Source organism: Sus scrofa, chromosome 3, assembly GCF_054392235.1.
Source record: "Sus scrofa isolate SSC_HxYL_T2T_F1_AM1 chromosome 3, Sscrofa_HxYL_maternal_Yorkshire_Landrace_v2.0, whole genome shotgun sequence".
Lineage (NCBI taxonomy): Eukaryota > Metazoa > Chordata > Mammalia > Artiodactyla > Suidae > Sus > Sus scrofa.
In genome coordinates this window covers 45,288,233-45,302,810 of record NC_139385.1, presented here as the reverse complement: position 1 = coordinate 45,302,810, position 14,578 = coordinate 45,288,233, and the positions used below count along the sequence as shown (strand labels likewise).

Here is a 14,578-nt window from a genome sequence, read left to right as displayed (position 1 = left end):
ACCTGTAGTGTTTGCTGCACCAGGATCCTGTGGGTCCCTGGGGGTGGCACCCTGGGAATCCAGGTTCCCAAAAGGAGAGGTTGGGGAAGTGATGCTGAGTAGCAGACAAGGACGGGCGAAGCCACATCCACCCTGGTTGACATACACTCTACACCATGAAGCAGGCAAGGTCGTCCTGTCCATGTGTTCTCCAGCTTAGCATGTACCAGTAGCCCTGGCTGACCCATTCGATAGACTGCCGAAAGCCTTTGGAGGCTGTGGGTTGTCTTGTAACACCCTCTTCTCTGCGACAGTGACTCAGATGTGTCCCTGTGAGAGCTTCAGGTATAATCGGGAATGGGGTCAAATGCTGTCTTCCCTTTACAGATAGGGACATTAGGGCTTGAAGAGATAACGGAGGCTTGTGAAGACCCCGTTGCCAGCAGGGCTGTGGCTGTCACTTAGCTTGTCAGGCAGGCCTGACCTGTGTGTGATCTCTGCACAGCCAGGCCGGATGACGTTGTGTTGTATCTCTTTCTAGCTTGTAAAGCATCCGTGTTTCTGGGTTGGTTCCTGAACCACTCTTAAGTCTCCGCTCTCTCTAAGCACTGGAGGTAACCCTCAACTCAGGGTCTTTGTGGGGAGAGAGGGACTGATGAAGGAAAAAGCACCTGCCAGCCGGGCCAACAGCAGAGCCTCAGTCTGTGTGCATTTCCTTCCCTTTCCCCGGGTCCCCGGGATACGCTGGGGGCCTGACTGCCGTGAAGAAGCAGATGCTCCTGTGGCTGTTGCAGCTCCTTCCAGGAGCCGGGCAGTGGTGGCGGTGATTCCCTTGGTTGATTTGGTGCTTGGCTTCGGAGGTTTATGGTGTAAGCCAGCTGGGCTGTTGGTCTGGTGTTCCAGCCGGATGTCGTCGTCTTCCCTGAGAGGACCCAGAGCACGTGTCCTTTCTTAAGCACAGCCAGCTCTGAGGCTCTGGTCTGCAGAGCTCTTGCCCAGCACCCTCAGCCTTACAGCCCTGGGGCTCGCTCTCCTCCCAAGGTGGACGTGTGGGTTTCTCGCTGGCACTGCATTCATTCATTGAATTGAATGAGTGTTATGTGCCCAGGTCCTCTTCTAAACGAAGGGTGTAGTCGTGGACAAGGCGTCAGAACCACGTCCTCGGAGTTCCCGTCATGGCTCAGGGGTTAATGAATCCAGTTCCATCCCTGGCCTTGCTCAGTGGGTTAAGGATCCGGCGTTGCCGTGAGCTGTGGTGTAGGTTGCAGACGTGGCTCGGATCCCGCGTTGCTGTGGCTCTGGTGTAGGCTGGTGGCTACAGCTCCGACTCGACCCCAAGCCTGGGAATCTCCATATGCTGTGGGAGCAGCCTAAGAAATGGCAAAAAAGACAAAAGAAAAAGAAAAAGAATCATGTCCTCACGGACCTTGTGTCCTAATGGCCAGTAAGAAGGGAGCGGCCATGCTTTTTGGTCCTTGCCGTTTGACAGGGTCATGAGATAGTTTCGAGCAGTGGGTTGTGAGCAGAAATCTCTGGTCTTGGCTCAGGCATTTCTCTGTTGGTGCAGACTCTCTGGTGCTGTCTTTTCTTGCCGCAGTCATGTAAGCACTTATGGAGAGAGGAGCCACCAGGTCAGAACAGGCTGCAGGGCTGGCTGAGCCCCCATATTGGGGAGGGCTTCTGTTCTGGAGAGGCCTGTTTTTTTTTGTTTGTTTGTTTTTTGTTTTGTCCTCTTAGGACCACCTGCAGCATATTGAGGTTCCCAGGCCAGGGGTGGAATTGGAGCTGCAGCTGCCGGCCTACACCGCAGCTCACAGCAACACTGGATTCTTAAGCCCCTATGTGAGGCCAGGGACCAAACCTCTCTCCTCATGGATGCTAGTCAGATTCATTTCCATTGAGCTATGACAGGAACTCCCTGGCCTGTCTTAATAGGGCTGGCTATTCTAGAGCTCAGAAAATTTTTTTTTTTTTTTTTTTTTTTTTTTGGTAATTCCACCAGGCCTTTGTTCTTAGAAGAGATCTACTTCTTATAGATGCTCCACTGAGCTGATGTAACAGTGATGGAAGCACTTAGGAGCTTACGTGGCTGTAGGTATCAGAAATAAAGAGTGATTGTGTACTCAGGAAAAATCCTGGAGAGGTCAGTTCTTGCAGTGAACAAGGCAACCATCTTTCGCTCTATCTGGTCTTATTCCATTTTCTTTATCTTTTTCACCCTCTGATCCACTCACCCACATGCACAAAACACATGTCTCTTGTTCAGTGGGCTAGGTAGAAGGTAGGATATTTTTTCCATTCTTAATGTGATTGCAGTAGACTTCAAGTAATGATTTGGTACAACTTTTGTCACTGACCTCTACAAACAAATTGCAAAGCATTTGCAAGAAAATAAAATGTGAGGGAACTCCACTGTTCAAGTAGAGTTGATTAACAAGAAAAGGCAAATATTTTATAGTTCAGAAAAATATTTTTTAGAAGGTAGTAGCTTAGTTCCTTAGCTAACATAGTAACATAGTTCCTTAGCTAAAGGTGGTTAAAAAAAGAAAAATTTCCTTCATCTCATAAACATGGCAAGCATTACCCTGCATCAAAGCTATTTATCCTCCTTAAAGGAGCAGCTCAGTAGTTCCCATTGTGGCACAGCGGAAACAAATCCAACTAGGAACCATGAGGTTGCAGGTTCAATCCCTGTCCTCGATCAGTGGGTTAAAGATCCAGTGTGGCTGTGGCTGAGGTGTAGGTCGCAGATACAGCTCGGATCTGGCATTGCTGTAGCTCCAGTGTAGGCCGGTGGCTACAGCTCCAATTGGACCCCTAGCCTGGGAACCTCCATATGCAGCATGTGCAGCCCTAAAAAGGACAAAAAGACAGGAAAAAAAAAGAAGCAGAAGCAGCCCGTATTTCCATTGTTATCCTTTAAGAGATGCTTCTAAATGTTCTCCTCTTGGATGTCTCCAGAGCTCCCACATTTTGAAATCCAAGCTTGCACAATCGCACTGTCTTCTGTTCACCTTCCCTCGTGTACCAGTCAGTCATGTCTGCTCTTACCACTTTGAACACTCTACTTACTCCCTTCACAGCACATGTCACAAGATAGAGTTATTTGGCTTATTTACTCAAGTTTTTTCTCCCTCATTAGAATGTAGGCGTTAGGGGCAGAGGCTCTGTCCATCTTCTACAGACTTGAATAATCAGTGTTGAATGCAAGTCTGACATGTTACAAAATAAATAAAAGAATTAATATGTTAAACAGCAAAACTTGCCATAGCCACCTGGACACTAGCTTTGGTCACTCAGAGGCCCCAGGCCCAGCGTTGTCCCTTCTTTGGGTGTTGAGTGCTTAAACAGGTGCATGATGGCCATGAGCCTTGGTCTCATTCTTTACTAGGAGAGCAGAAGGAAAGCACAGAGAATGCTTATGTCATTTGTTGGAATGGCTAAGGCTATCGTTTTATCTACATGAATGTTCTAGTCTGGAACTCATAACTTCACCCTGGAATGGGAAGACTGAACCCCATGGGTACCCCAGGAAAAGCAGCTCCACTCAGGTCGCCTCTCTTCCCAGCACTCACTGCCACCATGTCTGCACTCCATCCCTTGCCAGCAGGCGAACCTGAATGCCTCTCTTCCCATGGACTCTGCCAACACTGAGGCCTGTAAAAGGATGTGGAAGGAACCTTAAAAATCTGGTCCATGATTGGTAGCAAATTGGTATTAACAGAACACCTACCTCTAAATGTCTTAGACACCTAGATCTATTTCGTGAAAAAGTTACTCTATACCCAAAAACTGAGGATAGTGTTTTAGGTAAGTCAGTGTCTTATTAAAGAGGGACTTATGGAGTTCCCGGCGTGGCTCAGTGGTTAACGAATCCAACTAGGAACCATGAGGTTGCGGATTCGGTCTGTGGCCTTGCTCAGTGGGTTAAGGATCCGGCGTTGCCGTGAGCTGTGGTGTAGGTCGCAGATGTGGCTCGGATCCCATGTTGTGGCTCTGGCGTAGGCTGGTGGCTATAGCTCCGATTAGACCTCTAGCCTGGGGACCTCCATATGCCGCAGGATTGGCCCTAGAAAAGACAAAAAAATAAAAATAAAGAGGGACTTAGAGGAAGTTCCCTTCGTGGCTCAGTGGTTAACGAATCCGACTAGGAACCATGAGGTTTCGGGTTCGATCCCTGGCCTCGCTCAGTGGGTTGGGGATTGGCATTGCCATGAGCTGTGGTTTAGGTTGCAGGCACGGCTTGGATCTGTCATTTCTGTGGCTCCCATTGGACCCCTGGCCTGCGACTCTCCATATGACGTGGGTGTGGCCCTAAAAAGCAAAATAAGTAAATAAGTAAAGAGGGTCTTAGAGTGTTTATATTTAAAATTACAAAGTCAATCCTGGTCCACTTAAACCTGTGTTTTTTTTCCAGTGGTGACTCCCATAGTACTACACTCTCCATAGCTGGTTGAATCTGTAGGTGTGGAACTGTGAATACGGAAGAACCACTGGATGAGAAGGAACTATACTGTAGGTTAAGTGGCTATGCAATTATGCATGGATTTTCTAAGGCATGAAGGATGGGAACCCCTAGTCCCTGCATTGTTCAGGGATTCGCTGTCCAGGCCTTCAGTGATTGTCAGCTTTATTTAATCATGAAGGACTCCGATGGTGCATGGGATGGTCATGCCCAGCATCTCTGTCAATGTGGGATACTGTTTTGTGAAACTGTGCTACTTAAACATTTTGCAACTATAGGAACCTTAGAAAATAGATGACTTAGTAGAACAAGTTAAGTACCTTTCTCCCACACCACACAGCCTCTTGGGTGGTGGGATAGGCATCGCCATTAAACATGAGGAAGTTGGGGCCTCAGTTCCCGTGCCTAGATACTGTGATCAGGAGAACCCATACTCCCGCGTGCTTTTTATTTTATTTATTTTATTTTCTTTGTCTCTTTGCCATTTCTTGGGCCGCGTGCTTTTTATTTTATTTATTTTATTTTTTTTTGTCTCTTTGCCATTTCTTGGGCCACTCCCACGGCACATGGAGGTTCCCAGGCTAGGGGTCTAATCGTAGCTGTAGCTGCCAGCCTACACCAGAGCCACAGCAACGGGGATCCCAGCAGCATCTGCGACCTACACCACAGCTTACGGCAACGCTGGATCGTTAACCCACTGAGCACGGGCAGGGATCGAACCGAAACCTCATGGCTCCTAGTCGGATTCGTTAACCACTGCGCCATGACGGGAACTCCAGGGCAGAGATCTTAAGGAAGCTTCTCCCACACTGAGGGCACTGGCAAGGCCTCTACCCGGGGGTGGGGGGTTCTGGTGGGCACTCGAGTGGAGCGTTGTTGAAGCTTTTCCCACGCTGCCCACACTCGAGGGAGCCGGGCCGGCCGGGGAGCTCTGCACAGGGAGCCGTAGGATCGCTTCCCTCCGCGGTGCACTGATGAGGCTTCTCCCCCGAATCGTTGATCTGGTGGACGGCGAGGCTGGAGCGCGGGCCGAAGCTTCTCCCACGACCCCGCCCTGGCGGGGTCTCTGCCCTATGTGGGTCCTCAGGGGGCCGTGAGGCGGCCGTGCTCGCGGAAGCCGTTCCCACACTCACGGCCCTTGCGAGGCGTCTCTCAGGCCTCAGACCAGACGCGAACCTCGGCTGAAGGCTCCGTGGGTTCGCGACATGTGGAAGCTTTTCCCGGTCGGGGCCTGGCTGGTGGTGAGCAGGAGAGCTCTGGGCGCGGTGTCCCCCACGGCAGGGGAGGGCGCGGGGTGCGGGCCTTCTCCCCGGAAGAAGCCTCCATGACTCGTCCTCCCGGGGCAGGGGCTCTGGCCTCGCTCCCCTGGACAACTCGACCTGCCCAGCCTCTTCCTTGGTCAGAGCTTCCAAGACTTCGCTGGACTTGCTCCCCAGAAGCTTGTTCCTTTCTGCTTCCTCTGGATCATCCTATCTCAGATGCTGGTTTGTTTTTTTTTGTTTTTTGTTTTTTTGGCTGCTTTATAATTTTATTTCCTTTGTTATCAGTAATATCAATTACTTTTAGTAAAATCTGTACTATGGATTTCATGGGCAAGTCCATCATGGTGTTTTTTGTCTTTTTTTTTTTTTTTTTTGTCTTTTGTCTTTTTGTTGTTGTTGTTGTTGCTATTTCTTGGGCCGCTCCTGCGGCATATGGAGGTTCCCAGGCTAGGGGTCTAATCGGAGCTAGAGATGCTGGCCTACGCCAGAGCCACAGCAGCACGGATCCAAGCCACGTCTGTGACCTGCACCACAACTCACAGTAACACTGGATCCTTAACCCAGTGAGCGAGGCCAGGGATCAAACCTGAAACCTCATGGTTCCTAGCCAGATTCGTTTCCTCTTCGGTACGATGGGAACTCCACTTGTCAGATTCTTAACCCACTGAGTCACAATAGGAACTCCTTGCCAGATTCCTTGAATCAAAGCTATTGTCCTATGAAGTATGCAATGCCGGCTACACATAGTAGACTTAATCCCTTGACTTCTTCAGGCTGACATTATTAAAACAGTGACAACTGGGAGAACACCAACAACCCCAAATACTCAGATTCTTCTAACTCTGATTTAGTAAATATTTAAGGAATGCCTGTCTTACCCAGGCGATTCAGCCAGACGTTGTAGGCCTTACAAGATGAAAAGAAAGATCCCATCTTCTAGGAAGCATGCTGTGGTGGAACAGCAGAAGATAGAATAAAGGGGACCAAAATTCCACTGGAGGACCTGCCAGTAGTGAATTATGTGACTCGATTACTCTGTGGAGGAGAATTGTAAATGGGACTTATTTCACAGGTTAAAACCTTGATTAAAAGGAAAAACAGGAGTTCTCATAGTAGCTCAGCGGAAACGAATCTGACTAGTATCCATGAGGACGCCGGTTCAATCCCTGGCCTCACTCAGTGGGTTATGGATCTGGCATTGCTGTGGCTGTGGCATAGGCTAGTGTCTACAGCTCCAATTCGACCCGTAGCTTGGGACCCTCCATGTGCCATGGGTGTGGCCCTAAAAACAAAAACAAAAAAAACACAGAATCGTTGTGAGCATACATGGCCAGGAAATAGGTACAAACCCCTCAGGGCCTGTTGATTTTGCCTAGGACAGCACAGCTTTTGTGAAAATTATAAACTGTAATCCCATTAAAGTGGAACCAGGAGTTCCCTCATGGTACAGCAAGTTAAGGATCTGCTTTTGTCGCTGCTGTGGTCAGGGTTCAATCCTTGGCACAAGGACTTCAGCATGATACAGGCCTGGCCTAAAAAATTAAAAAAGTAGGAGTTCCCATCGTGGCGAAGTGGTTAATGAATCCGACTAGGAAGCATGAGGTTGCGGGTTCGATCCCTGGCCTTGCTCAGCGAGTTAAGGATCCGGCGTTGCCGTGAGCCGTGGTGTAGGTCGCAGACGCGGCTCGGATCCCGCGTTGCTGTGGCCCTGGTGTAGCATGGTGGCTACAGCTCCGATCCAACCCCTAGCCTGGGAACCTCCATATGCCGTGGAAGCGGCCCTAGAAAAGGCAAAAATTCAAAAAAAAAAAAAATTTAAAAAGTAAAATAAAATGGTATCTGGGGCTCAAAGGGGGTGACCTCAAGACCGACCAGTAGACATAAATTGCATTAGCAATAGGAAGATAATTTGGCAGTGCCTACAGGGCAGAAAGTTACTCCTTTACTGTCCAACAGGTGGAATAATTTCTCCTGGCCTAGTAATAACCCAGCCAATGAGAGACTGAAAATTCAGACAATAAACGCAACTACACTCTGAAATTGTTTTCCTCTAATAGGCCCTTACAACTCTCCAGGTCCGTTTTTCTTCTTTGTTCTTCATCCTTGCTTATGGTTGCTAAAGTTTGCATACTCCAAATTGCAACGCTTTATTCCCGAAAAAACTCACTTTGCTATAAAATAACTGGCTGTTTTACTGTTTTAGGTCAACACTCGGTATGGAAGGAAGCTGGGAGAACTCGCGCGAGGACAGTTGGGGGCGGGGCCGCTCACCAGACGCGGCTCCCGGTTCCCACGCACCGTCCACCCGCAAAGACGCGGGAACCAAGGACCCGGGACGGCGGATCCAGCTCACAGCCCGGTGGCTCCGCAGGTCTGGAGACGCTGCAGCATCTACCTTTTCCTGCGCCTTGTTCGCGGCCTCTAGGAGGCGGAAGGCTGTGCGGTGCCACTCCCCGGAAGTGCGTAAGTTCTCCTTCCGGTTCAGATGTGTGGCGAAAGGGCTGCCGCCACGGTCCCTGAGCAGCTTGGAGCTGGCGGGTCCGGCCTAGGCTGCCTAGTGGTGCCGGGCCTGCCCCGCCCCCCGAGCCCTCGGACTAAGCTCGGCGGCCTCTGAGGGGCGCCGGGCGGAGAACTGTCCTTACGACAGTGGCCGGAAGGTCGGCATTTTGCGGCGGAGCCCGAAAAAGAGAGAGCGGCCTCCGCGAAGCCAGGCCGTCCGAGGTAACCGAGAAGCGGCTTCCCCTTCGACGCCGGGGGCGCTTGCGGGCGGCCGGGCCGTGTCGGGCGAAGTCCGCCGTCAGGCTCCGGAGGCGGCTCTTTCCTCCCTTGGCGCGTTTGGCGCCCAGGGCCGCGCGCGGTGGGACCCCGCACAGACACGCCCGCGGGCGCCGTGCTCCCGGGCGCGCCGTGGCGGTCCCGGCCCGGGCGGTAGGGACCACGTTGCCGCCTCTGCCGGCGTTTGTTCTGCTGCCTGACGGTGCCGCGGGAGGACTGGGCAGTCCAGCCTCGGAGAGATGGGCTTCTGCTGGTGCGGGAGCGTGGGAATTGTCCCCGCGCCTCCCGAGCCGGGTGGGCAGCGAGGAGCCAGACGTTTGTGAATCCGTCTCGATCCGCGGTCTCAATGCCTTTTGAAGGAATGTAATCACGACCGATTCATACTCGCTCCTCTTGTTGCCACTTGATATTTGGATAAACATTTTGTGAAGAGTTATCAGCTGTAATTTATTCTCGGTCAATTAAAAAGAAATTTAGAATACAAATATAAGTTTTCTGCTCAGCTCTTAATGTGTTTTGTAAGGAGGGGCCAAGATGAGTGTTGACCATCTAGTTACTTAATTGGGAGATGCTTTTTGAGAAGAAAAAGGACCAATGAGTCCTAATTACTGTCCTTCCACTCTGATTTCACTGTATGATAGACAGGAGCACCTGAAATGTTCCAGGAAATGAAGGCTTCCATCTTCTCAAGAGGGTGAATGGTCATGGACATTGTACCCCGGGCCTCCGTTAAACGCAGAGGACTAGGGCAACATGTTGTAATTTATGAGAAACTCAGATGAATCTCCTAACCTTTCCTTGACTTGGAGAGGATCAGATAGGAAGTGCATCAGTTAAAACTTTGGATAATACCCCACACTCCTTGGAGCCACTGGGTACTAATTTTCTCACCCATAAACCTTTTCTGAATATTTTTTTGAAAGGCGAAGTATTTATTGGTTATGCTGTATTTAGTTGAATAATGGAAGGAAAAGGAGAGAAACAAGGGACTGGAAGTTGGTTTTTTTTGTTTTGTTTTGTTTAAGGGCAGTTCCTGTGGCATATGGAAGCTCTGAAGCTAGGGGTCAAATCAAAGCTGCAGCTATTGGCCTACACCACAGGAACGCAGGGTCCCAGCCTTGTCTGCAGCCTTTGTCACGACAACACCCTGATCCTTAACTCACAGAGCAGGGCCAGGGATCAAACCCAAGTCCTCATGGATACTAGTCAGGTTTGTTACTACTGCTGAGCCAAGACAGGAACTCCTGGAAGTTGATTTTTAAAGTTCACTTTTCTCTCATGATAAATAGTAAAGTTCATGAGACTTTTTCTTTTTTCTCTTTTTATTTTTTACGGCTGCATCTCTGGCATATGGAAGTTCCCAGGCTAGGGGTGAAATTGGAGCTACATGAAGTTCCCATCGTGGCGCAGTGGTTAACGAATCCGACCAGGAACCATGAGGTTGCAGGTTCGATCCCTGGCCTCACTCAGTGGGTTAGGGATCAGTGCTGCTGTGGCTGAGGTGTAGGCTGGCTGCTACAGTTCCGATTAGACCCCTAGCCTTGGAACCTCCATATGCCGGAAGTGCGACCCTAGAAAAGACGAAAAGACAAAAAAAGAATAAAAGAAATTGGAACTGCAGCTGCCAGACTGCACCCCAGCAACACCTGACCTGAGCCGCACCTGTGACCTGTGCATTAGACTGTGGTAACACTGGCTCCTTAAGCCACTGAGTAAGGTCAGGCATCAAACCTGCATCCTCATGGAGGCCATGTTGGATTCTTAACTTGGTGAGCCACAGCAGGAACTCTTCATGTTGATTTTTCTATTGACATGTACTTTCTTCTAACCTTAATGACTTTAGAAAGAAGACCCTTTAATTGATTTTGTTCCAGACCCAACTGGCTCTCCGTTGTCAAGAGTTGTGCTGTTGCGGCCTCCAACTCAGGAGCATAGTCATTCCTAGAAAAGAATGATGACTGTAGATCTGAAACTGGGTAAGTACTGGGATCTTTAGATCAGGGCTCTGTGGGAGAACAGGGGACCTGTGACAGCGAGCTCCAGTCAGCATAGGAAATAGGCCCCACAGCCAGCCAGTCTTACCAGCACCTCGGGAGCTTCTTTTGTGATGAAGCAGCTGGACCTTCGATGTTAGTGACCAGCTTCAGGAATTATGCCCTCTGTGGCTGAGACACCTGGATAAAGAAGCACCATCTACAGAGCATCGAGGAGGCTGTGGTCCTGGTGGAACGCTTGCAGGGGGACTCTAGTCAAAGGCAGAATGGGGTGAGAAGAAAGGTTCCTGATGTGTACCATGAGATGGGGTGAAGGAGGGTATGTGGGGCCTGGGGCCGTTAATTGAGAAAGAAGATGAGCTAGGTGGCCTTTGTGTTGTTCCTTCAGGTAAAGCAGCTACAGCAGGAGCTGAAAGCACAGCCCCGCAGCCACCGTCAGTCCCCAGGTTTCAGAGATCCTGGCAGAGACTCCCCAGGCCTTCGGGGAGGAGTGGCCTTTTGTTCTCTTGGCAGCGAGGGTGTGTGGAGGGTAACGCCCCTGGCCTGACTTGGTCAAGGAGGAGGTGGGCCTCGGGTTCTCAGAAACAGACAGAAGGCACCAAGGAGGGGCGAGAAGGGGGCAGAGCCGAGAAAGGAGGGCCCCTTAGAGACCAAAGGAGAGTGAGGACGGTAAAGAGAAGGAGAAACCGACCACCAGGGCCAGGGCCAGACCGAGCCGGTGAGGAAGTGAGAAAGCGGTGAGGAAGTGAGAAAGCGGAATGCAGACAGACTCGTAAATGGGAAGATCTGGAGCCCAGCAGAGCAGCTGAGAGGAGAAAGGCCCCGAGGGATGGCGTCCCCCGTGCCCTGCGTCCATGGTGGATCCCGGGCTCTGCTCTGAAGGTTGCAGGGCGTGCCCTTGGGCAGATGGCAGCACGCCCACTGGCCTCAGGCCTGCGGCGAATGCGAATGCCCGTGCGGGGCGGGGGACGGGTTTTGTGTCAGCATCATGTGGGGGAGGTTTGATCCCCCCTTGTCCTCCGCTTCCTCCCCACTTTGTGGGAGCCCCTTCCCTGGCCACGTGGAGAAGCTGGTTGACAGGACAAGGCGTAAATGCATGTGTGTCATCCTTTGAGGAAACAGGAAACAAGACCAGGATCCGAGTTGAGAGAGAAAGTGTGTGAAGGCAGCCTGTGGTCTGAGGTGGGCTGTGTGCAGGGGGTGGGGGTGCTGCCAGGGAGGGCTGGCGTGGGCCCAGCTTGGTTCCTCTTAGCCCAGTTTGCTGGACGCTGCGGGTAGGTCTTTGTGGGAAACGGGCGGCCCGGGATCTCTGTGTCTTTTTGTTACTCCCTTGAGTGTCTTCCGCTTCCCACGGTCTGGACTGTGTGCTTTTTCCTCCCTCTCGCCCCCGTCCCCACGCCCAGGGTACGTTCCGGGGCTGATGAGAGCGGGACTTATTTCTAGGTTGCAGTCCATGAGCTGGCAGAGGCGGCCATGCTCTTGGGAGAAACAGCAGAGGCCTCGGGCTTCAGGCCGAAGCCAGCAGAGTCCCAGCCAGTGGGAATGTCCCCGGAGGAAGAATTTGGGGGTGTACAGCAGGGCCTACAGGAACCGCTGAGCGGGAGCAGGCCCACAGAGACGGAGCCCGTGTGTGAGAGTGGTAAGCAGCGTCCTGTGCTTTTCCTTCTCCTGGGTCTGCGGCAGGAATTTGTTAAAGCAGGATGTCATGAGCAGTTTTTGGCCTGCCATGTGGATCTACAAATGTAGCCCCATTAGCCATTAGGATGCCTCCCACGTGGTGGTAGAATAGACAAGGTGTGGGGGTTGACTGAAGGTACAAAAATCTCCAAGCCGAAAAACCTCATAAGAACAGCAAGAACTCAGGTTTTTTCTTTTTTTGGGGGGGCGTGCTGATAGGTTACAGAAGTTCCCAGGCCAGGGAATGCACCACAGCGGCGACCCAAGCCATTCTGGTGACAGTAATGGATCCTTAACCTGCTGCATCGCAAGATAACCTTAGGAACTCAGTTTTTCACAGAATTTAGAGAGGGTCATGCCTACTTCATGCTCATAGTAAAACATAGTAGGAATTGCAATCAGAAATGGCTTGTCAGTGGCAGAATGAAATAGAACTGTGTACCAGGAAAAAAATTAAGAATGCTAAAAAAACCAAAACAAAACACTACATCTCTTACTGTATTCGGGAATCCATGAATATTTTATTTTCAGTTTATATCATGAGAGGAAAATAAAGTGTTTTTCCTTTTAGCAGTTTTGCTCATGAAAACTAGGGAACCTGTTTTAGAGGCTGTTGGGTACTTGATTTTTATTTACAATGAGAGGGCCTTAGTTAGGCACCAGACTCTAAAGGTGTCCCACTGATATTGAAGGAATCGGGATCTTCTATTTTAATTTGTTATATATTTTTATTTTTTTGCTTTTTAGGGCCATCCTTGAGGCATATGGAGGTTCCCAGGGGTCTAATCAGAGCTACAGCTGCCGGCCTACACCGCAGCTATAGCAACGCAGGATCCAAGACATGTCTGTGACGTACACCACAGCTCACGGCAACGCCAGATTCCTAACCCACTGAGTGAGGCCAGGGATAGAACCTGAAACCTAATGGCTCCTAGTCAGATTCGTTTCCACTGTGCCACAGTGGGAATTCCAGGATCTTCTATACTTTAGAAATGAGTCTCAGCAGATTTCCTGTTGTGGCTCACTGGAAGCAAATCTGACTAGGGATCATGAGGTTGCATGTTCGATCCTGGCTGTGCTCAGTGGGTTAAGGATTCTGCGTGGCTGTGGCTGTGGCTGTGGCTGTGGCCGGCAGCTGTAGCTCTGATTAGACCCCTAGCCTGGAAACCTCCGTATGCTGCTGGTGCGGCCCTAAGAAGCAAAAAAAGAAAAAAAAAGTGTCTTGTAAGTTCAGAGGCAGAGGTGAGACATTGTGTCTGGCTCTCTCACCCACAGCTGTGCCTGCTCACCAGAATCTAGCCTTTCCTGTAGTGTCAAACACCAAAGACTGGACAGTGACACCTGAGCTCATCTTGCCTGAGGCCCAGGTGAGCTGTGCTTCCAGCTTAGGACTGTGTTTCCGTGCTGCCTGTGACCCACACTGCCCAGTAGGTGCCCAGAGCTATGTTAAAACCACATGATCTTCTTGGGAAACGGGGCACCTCCCAGCCTGTTGCTGTTCCATTGCCTTGTTCTTATCTCCCTCCTCACTTTCGAAAAACAATATGCTTCAGTACTGGTCTAACACATAATTTATGGGCCAGATGGTCGGGCTGCCTTTGAAGTGGCAAGTACTGAGCTAATGCCTGTTCTCTTCTTTAGAGCTTGTTGACATTTGAAGAAGTAGCCATATATTTTTCCCAGGAGGAATGGGAGCTACTAGATCCCACTCAGAAGGCCCTCTACAATGATGTAATGCATGAAAACTATGAGACTGTCATCTCTCTAGGTAAAGATTCTCCCCTTCCCTTTGCATGGGAGTCGAGTGATGTGTCATGTTCCTGGCTTACTCTTACCTGTGTGAGAGAGTCTGTTCCAGTAGCTCATTAGTTCTGAAATAGTTGGTTTAGCATGGAAAAGATGTATCCAGGGTACCTGGGACTTTTTACAAAGTGTACATGCTCCTTCCTTAATCTCAAGGTTTTTTTTCCCTTCCTCTAATCTGCTTTGCTCTTCTCTTCCCAATTTTCTGAAAGGGCACCACTGTTCACATACTGTTTCAGGCCAGAAAATCTGGATCATCCTTTACTGTACTCCCCACTTCTTTTTTTTTTTTTTTTTTTTTTTTTTGTCTTTTTGCCTGTTCTAGGGCCGCTCCCGCAGCATATGGAGGTTCCCAGCTAGGGGTCGAATTGGAGCTGTAGCCGCTGGCCTACACCAGAGCCACAGCAACATGGGATCCGAGCCTCATCTGCGACCTACACCACAGCTCACGGCAATGCCGGATCCTTAACCCACTGACCAAGGCCAGGGATCCAACCCGCAACTTCATGGTTCCTAGTCGGATTCGTTAACCACTGCACCACGACGGGAACTCCTGTACTCCCCACTTCTAACCCAGCACTAGTCCTCTTGGCTGCACCTTCACTGTGTAGCCTGAGTCCTAC

At 50.4% G+C, this 14,578-nt stretch overlaps 1 protein-coding gene across 11 annotated transcripts in view; it reads left to right on the top strand.

The window, feature by feature from the left end:
* The first annotated feature begins 8,189 nt into the window (after positions 1-8,189).
* The window catches only part of LOC110260093 (zinc finger protein 75A-like), a 46,639-nt gene continuing 40,250 nt past the window's right edge, over positions 8,190-14,578 (top strand). For 2 of the 11 annotated variants that reach the window (XR_014839502.1, NM_001445091.1), the window contains exons 1-5: positions 8,190-8,427; positions 10,356-10,457; positions 11,919-12,114; positions 13,428-13,519; positions 13,794-13,920. Coding sequence is in view for 6 of the 11 variants with exons in the window: in NM_001445091.1 (NP_001432020.1) it covers positions 11,949-12,114; positions 13,428-13,519; positions 13,794-13,920 (385 nt within the window). In the remaining 5 variants the exon portion in view is untranslated. Of the gene's footprint in view, positions 8,428-10,324; positions 10,458-10,665; positions 10,747-11,878; positions 12,115-13,427; positions 13,520-13,793; positions 13,921-14,578 lie in introns of those variants that run through there. The other 9 variants (XR_014839504.1, XM_085015820.1, XR_014839503.1 and 6 more) reach the window with 5 other exon arrangements.